At 41.7% G+C, this 24,422-nt stretch overlaps 1 protein-coding gene across 3 annotated transcripts in view; it reads left to right on the top strand.

The window, feature by feature from the left end:
- The window catches only part of SH2D4B (SH2 domain containing 4B), a 113,638-nt gene that overhangs the window by 14,601 nt on the left and 74,615 nt on the right, over nucleotides 1–24,422 (top strand). For 2 of the 3 annotated variants that reach the window (XM_077124733.1, XM_077124732.1), the window contains exons 2-3: nucleotides 18,830–18,993; nucleotides 21,624–21,771. In XM_077124733.1, the coding sequence (XP_076980848.1) occupies nucleotides 18,830–18,993; nucleotides 21,624–21,771 (312 nt within the window). Of the gene's footprint in view, nucleotides 1–8,788; nucleotides 9,379–18,829; nucleotides 18,994–21,623; nucleotides 21,772–24,422 lie in introns of those variants that run through there. The other variant, XM_077124731.1, reaches the window with a different exon arrangement.

Genomic DNA, 24,422 nt, shown 5'->3' with positions numbered 1-24,422 from the left:
TTTTCTCTATTGTTTTCATGTTTTCAATTTCATTTATTTCTGCTCTAATCTTTGTTATTTCTTTCCTTTTGCTTGCTTTGGGATTAGTTTGCTGTTCTTTCTCCAGTTCTTCCAAGTGAACCGTTAATTCCTGCATTTTTGCCTTTTCTTCTTTTCTGATATAGGCATTTAGGGCAATAAATTTCCCTCTTAGCACTGCCTTTGCTGCGTCCCATAAGTTTTGATATGTTGTGTTTTCATTTTCATTTGCCTCTAGGTATTTACTAATTTCTCTTGCAATTTCTTCTTTGACCCACTCGTTGTTTAGGAGTGTGTTGTTGAGCCTCCACGTATTTGTGAATTTTCTGGCACTCCGCCTATTATTGATTTCCAACTTCATTCCTTTATGATCTGAGAAAGTGTTGTGTATGATTTCAATCTTTTTAAATTTGTTAAGACTTGCTTTGTGACCCAGCATATGGTCTATCTTTGAGAATGATCCATGAGCACTTGAGAAAAAGGTGTATCCTGCTGTTGTGGGATGTAATGTCCTATAAATGTCTGTTAAGTCTAGCTCATTTATAGTAATATTCAGATTCTCTATTTCTTTATTGATCCTCTGTCTAGATGTTCTGTCCATTGATGAGAGTGGTGAATTGAAGTCTCCAACTATTATGGTATATGAGTCTATTTCCCTTTTCAGTGTTTGCAGTGTATTCCTCACGTATTTTGGGGCATTCTGGTTCGGTGTGTAAATATTTATGATTGTTATGTCTTCTTGTTTAATTGTTCCTTTTATTAGTAGATAGTGTCCTTCTTTGTCTCTTTTAACTGTTTTACATTTGAAGTCTAATTTGTTGGATATTAGTATAGCTACTCCTGCTCTTTTCTGGTTGTTATTTGCATGAAATATCTTTTCCCAACCTTTCACTTTCAACCTATGTTTATCTTTGGGTCTAAGATGTGTTTCCTGTAGACAGCATATAGAAGGAGCCTGTTTTTTAATCCATTCTGCCCATCTATGTCTTTTGATTGGGGAATTCAGTCCATTGACATTTAGTGTTATTACTGTTTGGATAATATTTTCCTCTAACATTTTGCCTTTTGTGTTATATATATCATATCTGATTTTTCTTCTTTCTACACTCTTCTCCATACCTCTCTCTTCTGTCTTTTTGTATCTGACTCTAGTGCTCCCTTTAGTATTTCTTGCAGAGCTGGTCTCTTGGTCACAAATTCTCTCAGTGACTTTTTGTCTGAGAATGTTTTAATTTCTCCCTCATTTTTGAAGGATAATTTTGCTGGATATAGGAGTCTTGGTTGGCAGTTTTTCTCTTTTAGTAGTTTAAATATATCATCCCACTGTCTTCTAGCTTCCATGGTTTCTGCTGAGAAATCTACACATAGTCTTATTGGGTTTCCCTTGTATGTGATGGATTGTTTTTCTCTTGCTGCTTTCAAGATCCTCTCTTTCTCTTTGACCTCTGACATTCTAACTAGTAAGTGTCTTGGAGAACGCCTATTTGGGTCTAATCTCTTTGGGGTGTGCTGCACTTCTTGGATCTGTAATTTTAGGTCTTTCATAAGAGTTGGGAAATTTTCAGTGATAATTTCTTCCATTAGTTTATCTCCTCCTTTTCCCTTCTCTTCTCCTTCTGGGACACCCACAACATGTATATTTGTGCGGTTCATATTGTCCTTGAGTTCCCTGATACCCTGTTCAAATTTTTCCATTCTTTTCCCGATAGTTTCTGTTTCTTTTTGGAATTCAGATGTTCCATCCTCCAAATCACTAATTCTATCTTCTGTCTCTTTAAATCTATCATTGTAGGTATCCATTGTTTTTTCCATCTTTTCTACTTTATCCTTCACTTCCATAAGTTCTGTGATTTGTTTTTTCAGTTTTTCTGTTTCTTCTTTATGTTCAGCCCATGTCCTCTCCATGTCCTCCCTCAATTTATCGATTTCATTTTTGAAGAGGTTTTCCATTTCTGTTCGTATATTCAGCATTAGTTGTCTCAGCTCTTGTATCTCATTTGGACTATTGGTTTGTTCCTTTGACTGGGCCGTATTCTCAATCTTCTGAGCGTGGACAGTTATCTTCTGCTGCTGGCGTCTGGGCATTTAGTCAGATTTCCCTGGGTGTCGGACCCAACAAGGTTGTAAGATTTTTCTGTGAAATCTCTGGGTTCTGTTTTTCTTATCCTGCCCAGTAGGTGGCGCTCGTGGCACACGTTTGTCTGCGGGTCCCACCAGTAAAAGGTGCTGTGGGACCTTTAACTTTGGAAAACTCTCGCCGTCCGGGAGGTTCGCTAGCTGAAGCGGCTTGGAAGAGTGCCAGCCGGCCCGGGGTCCGAACACGGGGAGGGTCGCTGGCCGCCGCAGCCCAGGAAAGCGCCCGTCCGAATTTCCTTGTCGGCCCGTGGTGCCAAGCTTGGCGGGAGGGCGCCAGCCGCAGCGGCCCGCCCGGGAGAGTGTACGTTCCCGGGGAGTCACGGGTTTGGAAGGGCCCCCCCCCGTCGCCGTTCTCCGCGGCCTGGGGATTTCCGATCCAATTCTCTCAGTTGGTCCGGGGGGCTGCGCGTGGTGTGGGCGCCAGCCGCCGCGGTTTGAGGGGACCGCCTGTCCAATTCTCCCAGCTGGCCCGGGAAGAGGGAAGGGAGTGACTCCGGCCGCTTGCCACCCTGCCTGGTGAAGCCCGCGCCCCTCGACGATCTCACCAGAGCAGGTTCTCTCAGCCAGCCTGCCGTTCCAGGATGGGGTATGCTGTCTTTTTTATCTCTGTCGTGGCTTTGGGAGCTGTTCTGTATCGTTTCTACTCCCCTAGTAGCTGTCCTGGAGGAGAAACTAAGATCCACGCATCTTACTAAGCCGCCATCTTCCTTAATTCAGCATACAGCTCTTAATGTTCATTTATCTAGCTGCATGCCTCACAACTTCATTCCTTCTTGCGGCCACTTGGTAGTTCACTGTATTTGTACACCATAGTTCCCCCTTCCATTCCTTAGTCATTGTACCCTTAGGCCACCTACATTCATTGTGGATCAAGAACACTGCTGCCAGAGATACCAGTGTGCAAATGGCTATTCAGGTCCCCACATTCAGTTCCTCCAGGTATGTACTGAGTAATGGCATTTCAGGATCATATGGCAGACCCACCCCTAGCCTCCAGTGGAACCACCACACTGCCCTCCAAGGGGCTGCACCTCTCATTTCCCTATGGACAGTGAATAGTTACATCTCTTTCTCCACATTTTCTCTAGGACTTGTTTCTCTCTGTTCATTTTTAAATAGTTTTATTCACACATTAACAATCCAGGCTAAGTGTTTAGACATGCCTTCACCACCATACTCTATCTGAAGACATTTCCTTTTCTTTCACAAAGAATCCATACCCCTTTCCCAATTCTCCACCTGTTGACATTTTGGCATAACGCCTTGTTACATTCATTGGAAACATATTACAATGTTACTGTTGACACTGTTTCATGTCTTTAATTTCACTTATAGTGTTTTTCATTTCCAGGTCTATTATTTTTCTATGTATGATTTCAAATGCTTCTTTATGCTCTCCCAGTGGTCTTCTTAATATGTTTTATTTTCCTTCATCTCTTTAAATTTATTTAGGGTATCTGTTTGATCATCTTTGATTAGTTGTTCCAAATTCTGTGTCTCCTCCGACTTTTTAATTTTTTCGTTTGACTGTGTCATATCTTCCTGTGTTTTAGCATGCTTTCTGATTTTTTGCTGATATCTGGTCATCTGATTATCTTGATGGGTCTATTGTGAAGGTTCCTTTCTCTTTCTTGCCTAGGATTTTGTTGTTGGTTTGGTTTGTATTGAGGCTTTTCTTGGGCAGTTGGATTATCAGTATTTCCCAGTCAAAACAGGGCCAGGTACTCATGCAGGGTGTGTAGACCAGCTCTGATGGGCCTGGGATGGGTCTGAAGCAGCTCCCAAAAGCCCAGCTTTTGTCCCCTGCACTTTTCAGCCTGCCCAGCAGACAGTGCTCTTTGCTTACTTATTCATCTTCAGAAGCTGTTTAACTCATGGAGCCCAGCAGTGTCTGACCAGATGGGGCTGAAACTGTAGGGGTCCTGTGCTCTCACTTCACCAGCCAGTATCTGGCTCAGTGTTGGGCTATGTTCCCCTCTGTACTTGGGGTGAGGACTCTCACAACTGCCCCAGTCTATAGCTGTCCCCCAAGCAAAGACTGGGCCGCCTGCTCCTGTTTCCTTCAAGGATGAGGGATGGGAACCATGCGCCATGGCCAGAGTTACAGTCTCTGCCCATGTTTTTTTAGTCTCTTGGTCCCTTTCTGTCCTGGGCCTTGAAATGTCTTTTCCCCTGTCTCCTGGATCCCCAAAGAGTTGATTCTGACAGTTTTTGCCTGGCTCCTTGCTGCTTTTGGGAAAGTCGTAGATTCTGCCATTCCCTCCCTAATCCTCCATTGTGGAAGCTCCTCCTTGGTGCCCTGTTGTATTCTGTACTCCAGTGGCTTGAGACCTGCATTGGGTCAACTGTGAACTTGGATTTCCATGTCTGGATATGGGTGGGGATCTATCTTACTGCTGTGAGAGATTTTATAGTCTGTGTGCCTGGTCAGAGGTGAGAGGGTTCTGGCCACTGCCTCTGGGCACTTCCCAAGCTGTGTGAGTCTGAGTGAAGGGGGGAAAGAGGTCTGGCCAGTCCAGGATGGAAGATTCCTAACTGATATTTTTCTCTTTCTTCAATTCAGCATTTATAGGATCCTTCTCCAGTCTTTATCTTCCTCCAGAGTTCTGAGCAATTGAGATTTGTCCTTTTTTTCTTCTGAATCTCTGGGGAGAGGTATGTCATCATGTTGATCTTCCTACCATTTTTTAAGTTGACTTTTTGCTGATTTGGCACTTGCCCAAGTCACCCACCATGACAGGGGACTTGAAACTCTTGTCCTCTGAGTTTCATCAGCCCAAGCCTCTTACTTTTGACCAGAACTATAGGGCTCCGAGGCTGCAGAGAGGACTACCCAGAAGCCCCAATGAGATTGGCAACAGGGACTTGCTTTGTCTTATCTTAGGAAGTTTTGGGATGACACAAGTGGGATCTCAGACTGTGTTCTGGTCACATTTGATGATTGCATGGTGACTAATGAAGGCTTGCTCTTGCCTCCTTACCAGTGGTTCTGGGACAGAGGGACCGGGTGCCATGAAAACATGTAAAACATGTAGTTCCTATCACCGCTCCATGAATGGCACAATAGGTCTCAGCTCAGGCAGTTACTGTGCACTGTGATTTCCCATCCTGTGTGGAAGGATGATTGGGTCATGCCAGGTACCTCCTTCTGGCATCAGGGGTAGAGGGTGTCAAGCGTGTCCTGCACAATGAGTGACCAGCTCCAAAAGGCATTAGTGACTGCAGACAAGAAACAAGGGCCCAACCTCTATTTTAGGTGGTTTATACCCAAGTCATGTGTTAATCAAGCCTGTGGACTATCTGTGAATGAGAGAGATTGTTCAGACCCCTTGAAACAGAAGCAGGCAGGCAGCTAAGGACATAAGGCACTGGAAAGTATATCATTAGCTGTTGATATGACAGTTTGCAAGGTCTCCATCACCTTTTCTCTCATTGACTCCCCACCACAACCCTCCACTTGGCCTTCATAATAGTAACCAGAGTGAAGTGTAGAGTTGATCCGTCGGATGTTTCCAATCTAGGGTAAAGTCTTGTTTCTTGGCTGGGCATACAAACCCTTAGTGGTCTGGCTCTTACTCTCTGCTCCAGGTTCACTGCTGGCCCAATCCTGCCATATGCCACAGGTCACACTCAGATCCATCTGGACAGGCTTGTTCTCCCCTCTGGTCTTTGCATGCATAGTTCCTTCAGGACTTCCCTCGACCCCTGGAGTCTTTAGGGGATGCTCCTGGCACAGCTCTTTGGTATGTAGGACCCATCCATGCACTAGCGCTTTCCACGCTGTTGTTGTTAGCCACTGCTTGCCGCCCTGTCCCAGTGGATGCAATGTCATCGGAGTGAGAGACCATACTCCATTCTCTCTGCCATCCTTGGGAGTTGGATTAGTGTTTAATTCTCATTTTGCAAAAGACAGAGCAGGATCCAGGGCAGGGAGGCTGTACCAGAGCTGTGGTCAGACTGTGAGTGGCTGAGGCCTTCCTGCTTTGTCCTTCCAGGCCAGACTGTCCTGGCAGTGGAATCACTAGCTGTTGAGAAATAACAGGTTTCCTTTCCAGCCCCATCCATCCAGAGCACTGGGACCTCACATTTGCTTGTATGGTGGCTGTTCTAGAGGAGAGACAGATGCCTAAAAATTTAACTGCAAAAAATATTGATATGATAATTTATCACACATTGACATCTATATTTTCATGTATAAATTATACAACAAACTCATTTGGGTTTTTGGTGCAGAAGACTCTTTCTTCGGCTAATTAATTTTCTGACTTGCAAAGAATGGAAAAGAGGGGGCAACATGCTGAGGAATGTGTGTCTCTTAGGTCAGGATCCCATTCAGATCTCAGCTCTTAGCTTCTCAGTCTTGTCTTTTGGTAATGAAGGATGGCCCTGCCCCAGGGTGCTGGGAGGGCTTTTGCTGTAGGGTTCAGGATCATGGGTTCATGCTGAAAACATCTTGTCTCTAAGTCTTATGTTCACCAGGTGCCTGTCCTGTACTTAATGCTCCCAGTAATTCTGTGGGGTGGCAGGGTGAGCTCATTTCAGATGAAGAAGCCGAGGCTCAGAGAAGCGACAGGGTATACCCGAGGTCACTGAGGCACTAGATAATGGAGTTAGGTGCACATCTTGTGACTCTGCCCTTGGGGACTGATATTTATCTACTCATTCACTTCTGAACATGGGGCTTCAGAATTAAATGATCACACATTCATGGATTGACTCATTCACTCATTCGTTTGCTTATCCAACATGCCTGACACCTGACTTTGGTGAACTAGACAGAGCTTTGGCCCTGGAGACCGTAGGTAGACAGATGACAGAGAGCACAGCCAACTCAAGTGCCAGGTGGCAAGGCTTAGTGCAAAGCAGGTGCTCAGAGGCTCAGGGCAGGAGTGTGTGGTGGCAGACTCCATCCCTGGATCTTTTCTCTTCCTTTTACAGGCACATCTGTGACCCCTTACCCCCACCTAATTCTTTTCTTTCTCCAATTTGTCCTGAAGGAAACATCTGCGTGCCCCTTTTGAGCTGAATGTCAGCCTCTGGGGATCCGTGAGCATGACTTTGCTCAGCCCTTCCCAGCCTGACGCAGCACCTCGTCCTATCCATTGTCCCCAGTTCTGCTTGTCCTCTGAGACTTCTCCTCCCACCCCTCTCTGCTGGGAACATTTCCCAGCTCCCAGCAGGCCTGATCTCTTTGATCCTAGGGCTCAGGTAACACTCCACATGGCCCTATAGGGGAGGGGAGGACAAGTTATGCCTTGTCCCTGATAACCAATCTGCTCTCAAGTTGTGCCTGGAGAGGGTAGGAGTAAACAGGGATGACATGGATTGTTCTAGTTTACAGAACCATGGGGTTTCATACTGATTCTGGGACACACATTTTGGGCTACACCGAAATAAGCTGGAGTGAAAGCTCAGAGGTATACTGTAAAAGAAAGGAAGGAAAGAAGGGGGGCAGCTGCTAGTAGATCTCAGTGGCATTTCTTTTATGTTTTTACTTTTTACTCTGGTGAGCATTATCTTATATTCTAGCTGTTGTGGAAGATATAGATTCCCAGCTTAGATAGTTTTTCTCATCCACAATTATATTCACTGTTTTATCACATTTCTGACAAAATTTGTTGTCCAAAGGGAAGTTGTATTGTTATGCTGAGACTCTGGGAAGGTATGGTATAACATCATACTCCTGCAAGATTTTAACTCATTAATCATTAGGGAAATGCAAATCTAAACCACAAAGAGATACCACTACACCCTTTAGGATGACTGTTGAAAAAAAAGACAAATAACAAGTCTTCACAAGGATGTGGAGAAATGGGAACTTCTGTGCATTGCTGGTGGAAATGTAAAATGGTGCAGCTGCTGTATAAAATAGAAGCTTCACTCCTAGGTATATACCTCAAAGAATTGAAAATGTGTACTCAAATAGATCCTTGTAAACCAAAGATAAAAGGTGGAAACAACTCAAGTGTCCATCAGCAGATGAATGGGTAAACAATATGTGGTATATCTATATGATGGAATACTATACATAAATAAAAGGAATGAAGTTAAGTTTGATGCATGCTGCAATATGGGTAAACCTTGAAAACATGCTGAGTAAAATAAGTCAGACACAAAAGGACAACTATTATGATTCTGCTCATATGAAATGTTTAGCAGCAGCAAATTCATAGAGACAAAAAGTAGATTAGAAGTTAACAGGAGCCTGGGGAGAGGGGAAATGGAATTATTGTTTAATGGGTTTACATTTTTGTGTAAGGTGATGAAAAATTCTGGAAATAGTGATAATGGTTATCCAACACTGTGAATGTACTTAATGCTGCTGAATTGTACAATGAGAAATGGTTAAAATGGTAAATTTTAAATTATGTATATTTTACTACAATAGAAAAGAAAGGTTTAGATCAGTCCCTCCAATATTATTATGACCTTTGCAATCTCCCCCCCTCCTAGATAGCTCCCTTTTGTACCATAAGAACCCAATCTAATTCTCCTTATAAGGCGTTGCAGCTTTCACAAACTCTGGGGCCCTTCTGTGTTTGTTCTGTTATTCCAAGTCTTTCCGCTGGGGCTGGGGACTGCCTGGGAACACAGAACTCAGGACACGAGTTCCCACTGCTGCCGTGACCCAGGACATTTCTTCTCATGGGCCTCTCAGGTCTGCCATGACTGATAGTTTCTGCCAGTGTTGAGGTGGTCCCTCTGTGGCCACCTCCTTATTTGTCTGGATGTTCTTTGCTTGGGAACCAGACATCTTTCCTTGTCCTTCTTATTTTCTTCTTTAACATGGCTGAAACCAGCCACCCTGTGCCCATACCTGTACCTTCACAAAGCTGGCCTGTTCTCCACCTTCCTCAGCCCTGTGGCCAACCTGTGTTGTGTCAGAATTCCCACATCCCTCTGTGGCAGCTGATGGGCCTGTCTTTGTTTCAGCCTGTGCTGTGTTCCGGAGGGAAGTCCAGCCAGGCTCTAAACTCCACTGTTCACTCCCATCGCCCGGGTCAAGAGGAAGCTCCTGTCCTCTAAGGTCACCTTTGGCTGCCAGCTCTGCCTGCCCTAGTTCTCGGAAGGAACTGGCCCTGCCAGGGGGCCGGATAAGACTCTAGCAGCCTCTCTGTCTCAGCAGTAAGTCATTTCCACTGCACATCTGACATGGTGCCTCAGATGGGCCTGGCCCCTCCATGCAGTGTTCTGGAAGGAAGTCCAGCTGGACTCCAGCTCCAGGTAAGCTCCAAGACGCAGTCCTTCTCACTGGGCATCTGCCTTCTCTGTTTCCTGGGGGCCAGTCCCATAACTGTAGCAACCTCACCTGCTGGGCTCGGGCCCTCCCGATCTGAGTGTGGCCCCTTTCTAGGCACAGAAGTCCTGACCTTAAACACCCGTCCTGCTTGGGCCCTGGCTGAACCTACAGACTTCCTCGTGCCGCCGTGTTCTCAAAGCCCCCCCCGCCTCAGCTCGCTTCCCACGATCCCTTCTTCATCCCTCCACCTCTTCCTCCACACAGCAGCCAAAGCGACCTTTACCACTAATTAGCTCATTCATTCCCCTGCCTCAATGGCTTTGATTGCATGCACAATAAAATCCGAAGCCTTTTTACTGGCTTTTGCCCACCTCTCCTCCCCAATTTCCAGCCATTTATTTCCCTCTGCATAGAATGCCATTTTTCCAGATCTTCTGTGAAGCTGGTTTCTTCTTGTCATTCATTTCTCAGTTAATGTTAAACTCCTCGCTGACCACCCCTCTCAATTAGCTGCATCCCAGTCTCCCTCTTATAGCACCCAGCTTAATCATCTTCACAGGACTTCTGAAAGTACCTTTCTTTCCACCACATCTGAAAGTATATTATAATACTTTATATATTAATTATGTTAATATTAATTAATAATTATATTAATCAATATTAATTCATAGTCTATCTCCTCCACTCTCCTGAAGACTCCCTGACCCCATGGATTGCATTGTTGCTTGCCTCATTCAAGTTCTTCCAACCTAGAGCAGGACCAAGAGGTAGAGGGGTCGGGGTGGGTGCGTAGCTGCTAAGACTCTTGTATTTGTGGTGCGTCAGAGGGCCCTGACGGAAGGGACAGGTGTTACAGGATTTCTCCTTGGAGGGAAAGGCTGTGTGCTGTGCATTGTGATCTTCCCTAGACCTTGAAAATCTCAAATAAAATTACAGAAATCACAATATCTTTAGGTATTGGGCTGAACGGTCCTGAAGAGCTTGGGCACAAAGTCTCTTGCCCAGGGTTGTACAGCTGATGGGTGGTCGGTGGACCAGCAAGAAACTAGAGTTTCAGCGTAGTTCCCTCTCTCTTTCCTGCTCTTCCTCTATCTCCCAGCCAGTTCTGGAGAGAGGAAGGAGCGTCTCCTGCCCCTACTGCAGAGTCACAGTCTGAGAATGCTGGATTCAGCTGTTCAGGTTCAATTTCTCTCCCCTTGACTCAGCAATGGTCATGCTCTCCACCTCTCCACCTGTCTGCCCCCACTCCAGCCTGGAGGTCAGCAGGGGCATTTTCTGAGAGAAGCTACCAGCTGGTTATCTTCTCATTCCTGTCACCCTATCCCAGGTCCCAGCTCCAGCTCCGAGTAGCAGGGCTGAAGGAATAGTTGCAGACTGCTTCCTGCCCCTCTGCCATCTCCTTGAGTGGCTAGCATTACATCTTTCCAGGTTTTTCTCACCTAAGAAATACAGAGCTTCTGAGGGTTTTCCCATTTGAAAAGAGATTTTGCATTCGACTTTTGGGTCTTAATTATTTGGGTCCATTTTCACATCTAAATCCCCTATGTCCTTTCAAAATGGCATCACTTTAGACCTTATATTTTTATGCTCTCATTACCCTGATATGTTTATTTTCTGGCCACCAGGGTTGGTTTGATATACTGTCAGACTCTGTGTGAGATGCTGAAGAATTAAAGGCCTAGTCTCCACCCCCAGGAAATAGCAACCTTCATATTTTGCAGATTCAGTGACCCGTGCTCAGATGTCACAAATGAGGAAACAGAGCTGTCAGTAGCAGAATTCAGTACTCCTCGCTAGCGCTTTGTTTTTGCTGCGTCTCAGTGCTGAAGGAATATCACAGGATGGAGCCGGGAGTGGGACTTCCCAAGGATGATTACGCTATGCCCCGGGGTACATGGATCAGCCAGGTTTTGTGGAATCTTTGTGGGTTTATGCCTTGTTCTTCTCACAAGAGAGGCCAAGGTTTCAGCAAGAGACACGGCCTTGGGCTGGTGGAACCATTTCAGGATCCCTTCAGAAGGTTGGAGAGAGTGATGCGAGGGTGATGTGGTCCCAACCCTGTCTGTGTCACCCACTCACAGGGCGTTTCTGAAGACAAAATAAAATTGTTTATTACTCGGATTACTGACAATGTATCATCGGACCAGCATCATGTGGTGCCTTCACATCCTTGGTGATAGTGTATGGCATTCACAAGTTTACCAAAATATTGTTAAATATCAGAGTAGTTATATCAGTACCTTCTCTCACCTTCAGTTTATGAGAGTCCTTTTTGCTTCATGTCCTTCCCAACACTTGTCACCATCTGACTTTTTAATTCTTTCCAGTCTGGTAGAAGTGAAATGATAGCTCATTCTTGTTTTAATAAGCTTGTCTCTACTTAGTGGTCAACCTATCTTTTGTGTGTTAGTTGACTATGCTTCCTTTCCTGTGAAATGTCTGTTCATATCAATAATCAGGCAGGAATGTGTTAAGCAGCAGGCAACAGAAAACCCAACCACCAGAGACTTCAACTAGTAGATTTTTTTCACCCTTTTTATTTCTACCCAACAAACAGTCTGGACATAGGCAGTCCTGGGCTGGGGCAGGGGTCCCATGATATTGTTAATGTCTCTGACTCTTTGTTCATGATTTAAGAACTCCAGTTGGTGAATATGCTTCTAAGCATCACATCTGTGCTCCCGTCGTGAAGGGGTGGGTGGTGGAGGAGAAAGACTGGGAGGTAACTGTATCAGGGCAGCAAAAAATATCCTACAACTCTTTAGTAAATTTCTACTTATATTCATTGGCCCAAACCTTGCCATATGGTCACCTTTACCTGGAAAGGAGACTGAGAAAATTAGTATTTTAAAAAGGAATATTGCTGTCCTGATTAAGCTGAGAATGGCAAGGAAACAGTGGAGGGAAAGGGGAGGGATGGTGTGGAGGTAGCTAACACTTTCCGCTGCAATATCTCCTGCCCATTTCTTTATAGGGTTGTTTGTCATCTTCTTATTGATTTATAGGAATTCTTTATATATTCTAGATAAATTCTTTTCAACTGGGATTCTCTGAAGAAATTAAGCCCTGATGCCCTAGCAGAGATTCTGATAGTGTGATTCTTGGATGCCTGGGGGTCTGTGGGACCCTTTCTGGGGGTCCATAAGACCAAGACTATTTCCACAGATTACTGAGATGTTAGTTGCCTCTTCCACCATGTTTACAGTTAGGGTCATGATGCGTAATCAGTAGTAAACTGTTGACACTGTGGTATTACAGGCACTGCATTTTTCACATCCACATGCTCACAATAAAAGTAATGAGTGTCACTCCTTGACGAAGCAGTAAAACTTAATAATTTTATTAAATCTTCATCCTTGACTGTGTGTGTTTTTAATATTCTGTGTGACAAAATGGGAAGTATGCATAAAGCGTTTCTGTTGCATCTTGAAGTAAGATGCGTGTCTTAAGGAAAAGCACTTGTGTGATTGTTTGAATTACATGCTCAGTTAGCCTCTTAAATCATGGAACACCTTTTTTAATTGAATGAAGATTGACAGGCAAATTGTATATTTCTCAGACTTACGTATTTGAAGATGAATAAAGTGAACCGGTCACTTCAAGGAAAATAGATAAAATTTATGCTATTGATCAAATTCCAGCTTTCACGCAAGAGGTAGAATTTTAGAAAACTTGTGTCTACCACTGTATGCTTATTAGCTTCCCAATATGCAAAACATTTTCTCATAAGATTAGTGGTGATATTAACATATTTGGTTTTCTAATATTGTATAATAAAAATGTGTCCAATCTGGAACTCAGATTTAACTCAGTGAAACCAATATTTTCCAAATGACCAATGAATTGATGTTGCAAAAGCACACACAGGTCAAAGATTCATTCAAAATGCTTTTTACTTTATTTTGCTTTTTAAATGTTTAAGCTTTTAAATTTTGAAGTTACCTTAGACTTATAGGAGAGTTCCAAGTAGTTCTGTGAGTTCCCGTATACCCTTCATCTAACTTTCCCTAACAAAACCTCTCACGCCACCTGCTATACTGATCAAAACTAGGAAATTAATATAAGCAGTAGATTTTAATATAATGAAGAATGAAGAATTCATTGATATGATTTCAGTTTCCAAATTACAACTAATCTTTAAGAAACTAACACTTGTTCAAGTTTTGGTGTAGTATTAAAAAAGATTTTCAGTGATTATCTTAAAATATTAAGATATTTTTCTCTTTTCCAACCACATATCTGTGTGAAGTCAAAATTTTTATATAATTCAACCAAAATGACATAATGTAACAGTCTGCATACAGAAGCAGACATGAAAATTAAGTTACTTTCTATTAAGCCAGACAGTAAATAGACTTGTAAAAATGTGAAACAAGACTACTTTTCCCATTAAACAGTTTTGTTTTAGCAAATATAATTATTTCCATAAAATATGTTATATATGTTAATATGTAATGAGTTTCTTATTTTAAATGAATAAATATATATTTTTTCAATTAAACTTTTAAATATGGTAAATATTGATAGCTATAACCCACATGAACAAAAGCTCTTTGGTATACTCACATTTTTTTAAGAATGTGAAAGTATCCTCAGACCAAATTATTTGAGAACTGCTGCCCTAGAGCATACATTGTATGAAATGAGTAAACTTTTCTACTATGCATCTAGACTAGCACTATCTTTGGGAGAACTGAGAAAAATCATCATTCAAATTTTGTTTTGTAGGGCTTGTTTCTCACAGAAACCCAGCCGAAAAAGACTGCTGTAGATATCAATAAGTTAATACATGTCAAATATGTTCAGTGCTGATTAGCAGATGACAAGCCGTCTGTAGATGTCAGCTTTTATCATTGCTTTTATTATTATCACAATCATTTGATGGTGATATGTATTCAAATATCTTCCCTCAGTTGGTGGCTCAATTTTCAATTGCCTTTATGATGTTTCCTTACACAGAAATGTTAAACTTTAATCTGTATTCAAGTTTATCAGCGTTTTCTTTTATAGTTTCTGTTCTGTAGAAGAAATTCCTCCTTTCCCCGGGTCATATACTATGCTTTTATATTTTCCTGTAAAAGTTTCCAAGTATTCCTTTTCTCAAGCTGATGAAACCTCTTTTGCCAGTATCATCAGGGATCTCCATGTTGCTGAATCCAGTGATCAATTCTCAGTCCTTATCTCATCAAACCATTAGCAACGTCTGACAATCACCTTTCCTTGCTTCCTGGAATACTTCCTCCTCTTGGCTTCTGGGATACCACTCTCTCTTTGTTATTCTCCTACCTCTCAAGTCACTTGCTTTCTACTCCATTGCTGTCCCTCTTCTTTCTCAAGTGTTAGAATATCCTGGGGCTGTACCCTTGAACTTTGGGACATTTTTTTTTGACATGGGCAGGCTCCGGGAATTGAACCTGGGTCTCCAGCATTGTACCCTTGGACTTTGTACTGGGCTTAATAGTGTCCCTCAAACATTCATGATTGCCCAGGACTCATGACTGACTTAATTTAGAAAGAGGAGTTTGCAGATATAATCAAGTTAAGATGTGGTCATACTGGATCAGGATGGGCCCCAATCCAATTACTGAGGGAAATTTGGATACAGACACAGAGGGGAGATGACTATGAGACAATAGAGAGTGTGGCTAGACTGATGTCTCTGCAAACCAAGGAATGTCAAGGATTGTCAGCAACCCTCAAAGCTGAAAGAGCCAAAGAGGGTTTCTTTCCTAGAGCCTTTGGAGGTAACATGGCCTTAATGAGAACCTGACTTCAGACTGCTAGCATCCAGAACTGTGAGAAGATAAATTTCTGGGTTTTTTGGGGGGAAGTGTGTGTGCATGGTCTGGGAATTGAACCCAGGTCTCCTACATGGAAGGCATAAGTTTCTGTTGTTTTAAGTGATCCAGTTTGTAGTGTTTTGTTATGGTATTGGTTGGAAACTAGACAGGTCTCTTCTCTTTTCTATCTGTACTCACTTTCTAGCTGATCTCATCCAGTCTTTTGGCTTTAAATTTTATCTATACACTGATGATTCCAAAAATTTGTATCTTACTGCCAGCCTCTCTCCTGAATTCTATTTTCTGTAACTGCCTAGTGGAAGTCTAGTAAGCCAAACAGAAAATTTGCTCTCACCAATCTGTTTTATCATGTTCCCCATCTCAGCAATGTGTCTGTTCACATCATTGCTACAGTTGAAACACTGGAATTTTCTTGTTCTCCTCTTTCACAATTCATATCCAAAACTTAAGCAAATCTTGCTTTTTCCTTCAGAATATATCCTAAATCTTACCACTTCACACCTCCTATACCCCTACCACCCTAGTCCAAGAAATGATCCTACTTTTAATGATCCTCCACTTAGCTAGAGTGCCACAAAGCTGACCCCAGGTTTCTTTGCTCCCAATCTATTTTCCACACAACAGGCAGAATGAGCGTTTTGAAATGTCAGAAGTGTAAGTCAGATCATGCCACTTTTTCTATTCTCCACTTTAATGGCTTCCTTTCTCAGCATCCAATCCGAAGTCCTTACTCGGGCCAACATTGTCCGACATGATTAGGCCTGCAGCTGCCTCTTTCAACTCCTTTCCCAACTGGCCTTCTCCTTGCCCACTCTGCTTCAGCCAGAATGGCCTCCGTCTGTTCTCCAACTTGCCAAGCATGTCACCAGCACCTGGCTTCAAGCAATATCCTGTTCAGTTTCCTGTCTCACCCAGAGGATGTTTCATCTTTGCTCTGTAGGAGATGGAGCCAGAATCCTGGGGCTTAAGTTTTGTGTGGGTTCCACGGAGATGTTTCTTGTACTTCCGTGCATTTTTTCCTTGTCATTTTGTATCTGTCATTGTTATGTGTTTGGAGAACAGAAGCATATTTCTCATCTCCAAAGACATAAGTATATATTTGTTTGTACATATATATATATATAAATATTTCACGGGGGGAAAATATCCTTTAAAACTATTTTTCTTCTAAGGTCATTTTTTTTCTTTTAGCTGTGCTACATAGTTTTTGCTATGTTACCCCCTTACATGTAACTTCTCCATGTAATTTCTATTTTTGAATTACCCCTACATGTAATTTCTATTTTTATTTTTTCTAAGATCTGGTGGTTATTTAGGAGACATTTTATTGATTAGAGGGTAGTTAGAACTTTTTAAAATTACTTTAACTCATTGATTTCTAATTCCTGAATTATTATTAGAGAATGTGGCCTCAAAAATTTTCCTGTAATTTTAAGATCAAAAGCAAAGAAAGTATATTTTCAATTTTTAAGGAATAATGGTCTATAATTATCAAGTATAATTTGTTGATTTTATTATTCAATTTCTCTATATTCTTACTTTAAAAAACATATTTGATTCAGCAAATTCTGAAATACACATAGTAAAATTCCCCTACCATAAGTGTGTGTGTATAAGTATATATATTTGTATGTACATTTTCAGAGTCTCCTTAAATTGTTAAGAGTTTTTGGTTTATGACACTGACTGCTATATTGATAGTTCTAAGGTTTAACGACTGTAATATCTTCTTGGTGGGTTGTATTTTTTATTATCATATAATATTCTTTGTCTTCTTTAAGGCGTTTGTCCTTGAAGTTTGCTTTGTCTAACATAGCCGCTTCCACTTCCTTTTACTTGCCTTTGCACTGTTGATTGTTACCTAGTCCTTTATTTAAAAACATTTTTTGGGGCTAATTTATGTGTATTTTCTTTAAGAAATTCATAGCTGGATTTTATTTTTTAATCAGACAGACTATTTCAATTTTTCGTTAGGGTAATCTACTCTATTCACATTTATTGTGCTAATGAATGTACTTAGGTTTCATTGCTTCTATTGTATTTTGTGTTTATTATCTGTGTTAAGGATGAGTTTGACTGGGAGTAATAGAACACAACAGATAGTAACTTAACAAATTAAATTTTTCATATTTGTATTACTGTATTTTATTTAATAATGATCAAACTTTATCCCTTAAATTTTCTCAAATGACAGGAAATCTGGAGGTGGGCTGAAAGAGGTGGTATTAGTTTAGTGGCTCAATGAGATCATCAAGGACCCAGACCCTTTATTTCTTTCTGCTTCTCCAAGCTTAGCACGTGGCTCTCCTCCTCATGGTTGCCAAAGTTTTTCAAGTAACCCCATGTGTCACTTCCTCATTCCAGATAGGAAGAAGGACTTTCTATTAAAAGAAAAACTTCGCCTGTTTATTGGAGAAGGAAAGCCCTTTATTGGGACTTCTGCCTGTATTTACTTTGTCAGAAATGGGGCCATCCCATCACTCCTAGATGTATCACTTGCCAAGTGAGAATGATATTAAATGAAGGGTTTAGACCAATTGTTATTTGTCTTTTGCGGCTGTTTTTTTGAGTGTGTTTTTCCTGAAAGTGAGAGATCTCTGCTACTTTCTGGGTAAATTGGGGTTCTGAGGTCGGGAGGAAGATGGGCTGAGTCACTTTATTCATGGTAGAAGTATTACTGGCTCTGCTACGTGAAACCTCTAAACATCTAATCTCTTGTAACTTGGGCCCTTGACGCAGACCATTTTCCAATCCTACAAGTCCCAAACTTCTGTGTCTTCTATATTCGCTTTTATTCCTACTTGCAAAGCACTCTATTCTTCTTTGAACTCGTTTCTTTTTCTTAACATCTTGCCATATACAGCCACGAGCAACCAGCACATGCTATCAACATCCTATTTTCCAACCTGTTCCCTTACCTGGTCAAAGACATGGGGCCAGCCTTTCAAGTTATAGTCTCCAACAACTTTATAAATGGTTTCCTGGATCCCCAGCCACACAGCAGAGAAACATCACTCTCTACCCAACTGCTGTTTATATTTCAGTTTCAGCAGCAACCCCATTTCAGGATCACTGTGTTTGTTATCATGGTAATTAATGGAAGTGGTCGCATTAGGCAAACGGAGAAATTATTTTTAGTTCCCACAGCAGTCTGATGTGGTTTGGGGACTTTCCTGTGATGTCCTTTCCTTAGGGGACACTCAGGAGCATAGATTGCTTCACTTTGCAGCTGCACTATCTCAGAGTCCATATTTCCAGCTCATAGTCAGGAGTGGGAGAGTGCAGAGAAGGTACAGTGGCTCCGAAATGGTTTTGCTCTAGCGTGACACAAGTCATTTCCACTCGAGGGTGCTGGCTGTCACTGCTGCTCTCGGCCGAAGACCTCAGGAGAGCTCAGCCTCAGCCACCCGCTCCAGCCTTAGACTTGGCTGACTTGGCGGCTGTGCTTCTCACTAGAGGAGTGCGAGGGAGAAAGGGTCGCAGAGCGATCTCTCTGGAATCCTTTTTAGAGTGGACAGTGTTCTGTAGCATGGTGTGATGGTAGTGCGCCCTCAGCCAGCTTTAGGTTATTCCTTAACTCATTAGAAATCAGATTTTGTCCTTCTTTCTTCCTTGTTCCACCTTCGGTTGCGAGGCAGCCAGCGACAAGCACATCCAGTGGCTCCTCGGGGCGGATGGCGCCGTCTGGGTCTGGATCATGGGCGAAGGACCTGGTGACAAGCCCTACGAGGAGATCTCCGAGGAACTGATTGCGGAGAGGGCGCGGCTGCAGGCACAGAGGGAGGCAGAGGAACTCTGGTGAGGAGCCCCCAGGGGTGAGGAGGGTTCCGGTGGGGCCGGAAAACGGAGCCTTGGGGTGGATCCAGGCTGAGGAGGTAGATGGTGGGTGGGAGGGAGGGGGCGCCAGGCGGCTGTGTGCACTTTGCTGAGATTGGGTGACCAAAGCCTCAGACTTGCATCTAAGGAACCTTTTACCTTCAAATCCTGCCTTCTAGTACTTCGATGAGCTGGGACCTCAGTCTCCACAACTGTGGTGTGGGCATAATAATACCCTTCCATGCTGATGTAGTTTGGAGTCACTGGGGAAATACTTATGGCACTGTTTTTCTTTATCCCTCACTGGCTTGTCCAGTGTGTATGCAGGGACAGTTCAGCAGCATGTACTCACTTTTGGGATCCACCTGCCCCTCTTCATGTTACCCCTGTTTCACGGATGAAATAAATGGACAGTTAAGCCCCAAATGAGGTTTGGGGTCAGACTCTTTTTATAAGCAACTTAAAATTTTTTTCACCAAATTTGAAAATCCACGTGAAGTTGATGCTAACACTTTCCCCAATTAAAAAAAAAAATTATTGAAACATTTCCTCACATATACAATTCAAGCATATTATACAATCATCATCACATAATTGTGTATTCTTTACCGTGATCATTTTTAGAACATTTGTATCACTCCAGAAAAAGAAATAAAAAGATAAAAAAAGAACTCATACATCCCATACCCCATACCTCTCCCTTCATTGACCCACAGTATTTCGATCTATCCAATCTTTACCCTTTATCTCCCCCTATTATTTATTTATTTTCATCCTTATTATTTATTTCTTTTATTCATCGTCCATACCCTGGATAAAAGGAGCACTAGACACAAAGTTTTCACAATCACACAATCACATTGTAAAAGCTATGTTGTTACAGGCTTCTGCAAGAATCAAGGCTACTGAAACACAGCTCAACAGTTTCAGGTACTTCCCTCTAGCCTCTCCAGTACACCATAAACTAAAAAGGGATAGCTATGTTGTGCATAAGAATAACCGCCAGGATAACCTCTAGACTCTATTTGAAATCTCTTAGCCACTGACATTTTATTTTGTCTCATTTCTCTCTTTCCCCTTTTGATCAAGAAGACTTTTTCATTCCCATGATGGTGGGTCCCAGCTCATCCCAGGACTCATATTCCACGTTGCCAGGGAGATTTACACCCCTGGGAGTCATGTCCCACATAGTGGGGAGGGCAGTGAGTTCACCTGCCAGGTTGGCTTAGAGCCAGAGAGGCCACATCTGAGCAACAAAAGAGATTGTCTGGGGGGTAATTCTTAGGCATAATTATAAGCAGGCTTAGCTTCTCCTTTGCAGAAATAAGTTTCATAGGGGTGAATGCCAAGATTGAGGGCTCATCTTATTGAATTGGTTGTCCCCACTGCTTGCGAAAATATCAGGAATTCCCCAGGTGGGAAATTTGAATATTTCCTCCTTCCTCCCCAGTCCCCCAAGGGGACTTTGCAAATACTTTTTTATTCTCAACCCAGATTACTCTGGGATGTATCAAGGCATCCCTCTAACCTGTACAAACCAACAAGATCTCATGCCCTGCTCAGAATTCCATGTTATTATGGTGTTCAAGTAAACTGACAATGCAAGTTAAATTAGATAATGTGCTACCCAAAATATAAAACTTGCATCTCTCCCTTTGGTCTCACACAGAGGTTGAAGTTTGAAAGTATGTTTCTCCCCATTTTTTTTCTCTTTTCTTTTTTAACTTTCTCCATTGTACAACGTAACATATATACAAAACAAAGAAAGGAAAAAGCAGTATTTCAAAGCACTCTTCCACAAGTAGTCACAGGACAGATCCCAGAGCTTGTCGTGGGCTGGCCACACCATTACCTCGGATCCTTTCCTCTAGCTGCTCCAGAACGCCAAAAGCTAGAAAGAATAAATATTTTTTTATCGTCACAATTCACTTTTTTGTGTGTAAAATAATGTATATACAAAAAGCAATACATTTCAAAGCACATCGCAACAGCCAGTTGTAGAACAGATTTCAGAGTTTGGTACGGGTCACAACTCCACATTCCCAATTTTTAATAATAGTGTTTTAATTGTAAAAGTGTGTAAATATATATGTAATATTGAAAACTGTAAAAATAAAGGACACCTCAACATCCTACACCTAACATAACAGAGGTAAATATTTAGGGAACACCTGCTTTGTGAACCACTTTATTCCTATCTTCACATATTGACCACTATAAATCCATGGTGTTATCTAAGATTCCTATATAACATTCCATTATATGAGAAATTCAATTTATTGGTCTTATTAATAGACCTTTGGGTTGTTTACAATTTTTTTTTTTATGATATGAAAGTCTTCTGATGAACATTTTCTACATATACCTTTGTAAACATAAGTGAGAAATGGGATTTCTAAATTTTATTATTCCAGTTTCCAGAAAAATTCTGCTGATTTCACTTCTATACATGAGATGCCTATTTCTCCACACTTGTGCCAGCACTGAATTTTGATGACAGCATAGTCCAGGAAAATGACTGCTCTTTGTTTTTATTTAAAGCTCTCTTGTCATGTAGATCTTCAATTTGTATTTTTTCATGTGAGCTTATACCTGCTCTTGCTCTCTTGAAGGAGACAGAAGGAGGCGGAGATCACTAAGAAGTTCCGGGAGGCTCTGGCTAATGAGAAAGCCCGGATCCTGGCTGAGAAGTGGAAAGTGGAGATGGAGGACCGCAAGGCAGCTAAAATCCTGGAGGAGCGGATCCATGAGGAATTCAAGGTGGGCCAGTAGATAGGGCACCTGTGAGTACCTACCTTCTCGGATCCCCACGGCCATTGAGGCTGATCTCTGGCCTTGGCTGTTGATCAGCACCGGGTGCTCCACGAGGGGTCCTTCTATGGGAACCGAAGTCTGAAAGGTCTGAGCAGGAAGAGACTTGACATACCATTTGGGCCAATCCACCTCTTGTTATACAGATGGGGAAACTGAAGGTTATGCAGGGAAAAAGACTTGTTAAGGCCACGTGTAGTAGTGGTTAAGACCAGAGCCAGGGTCGGAATTTAGGCAGAACTTCTGCATCCCCAGTCAAAGGTTCTGAAACGAGCCCAGAAAGAGCTGGGTTTGGTACTAGGCCTGGGATCTAGTACCAACCCTATTGGTTATTGCTGTGTGACCTTAGGAAACATGCTGAACTTCTCTGAGCTTTAGCTTTATTGTCTGTAATAGTGGGGTCATAAAGACACCCTGCTTAAGGTTTTTGTGAGGATTCAAGGAGATGAGGTATATATATTTTGGTAATTTGCACACTCATTCATACTGGGGGAGTTTGGATTGGCTGGGAAAGGTACATAAGCTTTATGATAGCTCTGGTAGAAAGTTTAGGTTGGCTGAAAAGAATTTTCTTTTCCTGGTTCCCTTCTGAGATTATTATTATTGGTTTTGCTACAGAAGTAACACATTTGGGGGGTTAGAAAACCTAGAAAACATAGCTAAGCAACAAAAGAAAAGAAAAATCGTGTCCAATCTCTACATAGAATTATTTTGTGACTTGTATATTTATGGTATTTGCCTATTTTAAATAATTTTTTTCATAATGATTAGATAATAAGGACATTAGCCTTTTTTTTTTATCACCGAAACTTGGCATTTCTTTGCTTTATTTGATTATATTCACAGGAACATGACACATCATATATTTGCACATATTGCCATAGGTGAGGAATCACATATGAATAAGTCGTGGAAGTGTCAAAGGTAAAATTGATCAGTCTCTGATATGGAATTATAACTTCGATTATTACTACCCTCTCTTGGATAGCCTATTAACTGGCATCAGTTTCTTTCTAACCTCATCTCTCTATACTCTTCAGGCAAATATTTCTAAATTGCTCCTTTCACAGTGGTGAGGACATTGTCCTATAAGGTCATTTATATTGCAATTCTGTTTCTCGGTGCTGTTCCTTAAAAGAAATTTGGTCAAAGAACTTCAGATGTAAAGAAGATTAAAATTTTTATTAGCCACATTAATCAAAGTTTTTCTTTCGTATATATGTATTTCATGCTTAGAAAGATCTACGCCACCACAAATTATAAGAATACTGTTCTACATTGTTTTATATATATTTGATGATTTCATTTCTTAACATTTAATTTTCATTCATCTTGAGCTGTGGTATGGTATAAATTTCTATCCTTATTTTCTCCCAGATGGTTGCTAGGTTTTTTTTTAACGTCATTTTCCTCTCTAATAGGATTGTACATATTCGTAATTCTTTTTCTTCTGTGTGCCTGGATCTCTTTGTGGATTTTCTCTGATTATTTCTGAGTCAGACTAAATTAAAAAAAATTAATTTTATTTATACACGCTCCATATCTACACCAAGCATATGTTCCCCTTTTCCCCATCCCTTTGTTACTTCTAATTTATGTTCTGTCCCTGTGAATTTGCTATTTCTTATCTAAGTGGCATCATACAATATTTATACTTATGTGTCTTGTTTATTTCACTAAGTGTAATGTTTTCAGGGTTCTTCCAGGTTGCAGCATGTCTCCAAACTTCATTCTTTCTTATGGCTGAATAATATCCCATTGTGTGTATGTATCACATTTTGCTTATCCATTCATTAGTGTTGCTGGACACTTGGACTGTGTGGTAGTTTGAAGCTGTCACGTACCCCAGAAAAGGCCATGTTCTTTCTTAAAAAAATGTTTTTATTGAGATAGCCTCATACATATCATCCATAGTGTACAATCAGTGGCTCACAATATCATCACATAGTTGTGTATTCATAACTATGCTAATTTTTAGAACATTTGCCTCACTCCAGAAAAAAGAAATAAAAAAGAAAAACTGCATACGTCCCTTACCCCTCCATCTTACTGACCACTAGAAGTTTTTTTTTTTTTTTCACATGGGCAGGCACCAGGAATCGAACCCGGGTCCTCTGGCATAGGCAGACGAGCATTCTTGCCTGCTGAGCCACCATGGCCCACCCTGACCACTAGTATTTCAATCTACCCCATATTTTACCCTTTATCACTCCCTATTATTTATTTATTTTTAACCTTTTTCACTCATTTGTCCAGACCCTGGATAAGTGGAGCATCAGACACAATGTTTTCACAATCACAGTCACATTGTAAAAGCTATATAGTTATACAATTGTCTTCAAGAATCAAAACGACTGGAACACAGTTCAACAGTTTCAGGTATTTCCTTCTAGTTACTCTAATACACCATAAACTACAAAGGGATATCCGTATAATGCATAAAAATAATCTCCAGGATAATATCTCGACTCTGAAATCTCTCAAACACTGAAATTTTATTTTGTCTCATGTCTCTCTTCCCCCTTTTGCTCAAGAAGGCTTTCTCAATCTCATGATGCCAGATCCCGGCTCATCCCCCGGAGTCAGGTCCCACATTGCCA

This window comes from Tamandua tetradactyla, chromosome 13 (genome assembly GCF_023851605.1).
Source record: "Tamandua tetradactyla isolate mTamTet1 chromosome 13, mTamTet1.pri, whole genome shotgun sequence".
Lineage (NCBI taxonomy): Eukaryota > Metazoa > Chordata > Mammalia > Pilosa > Myrmecophagidae > Tamandua > Tamandua tetradactyla.
This window is presented reverse-complemented; position numbering and strand designations above follow the sequence as displayed.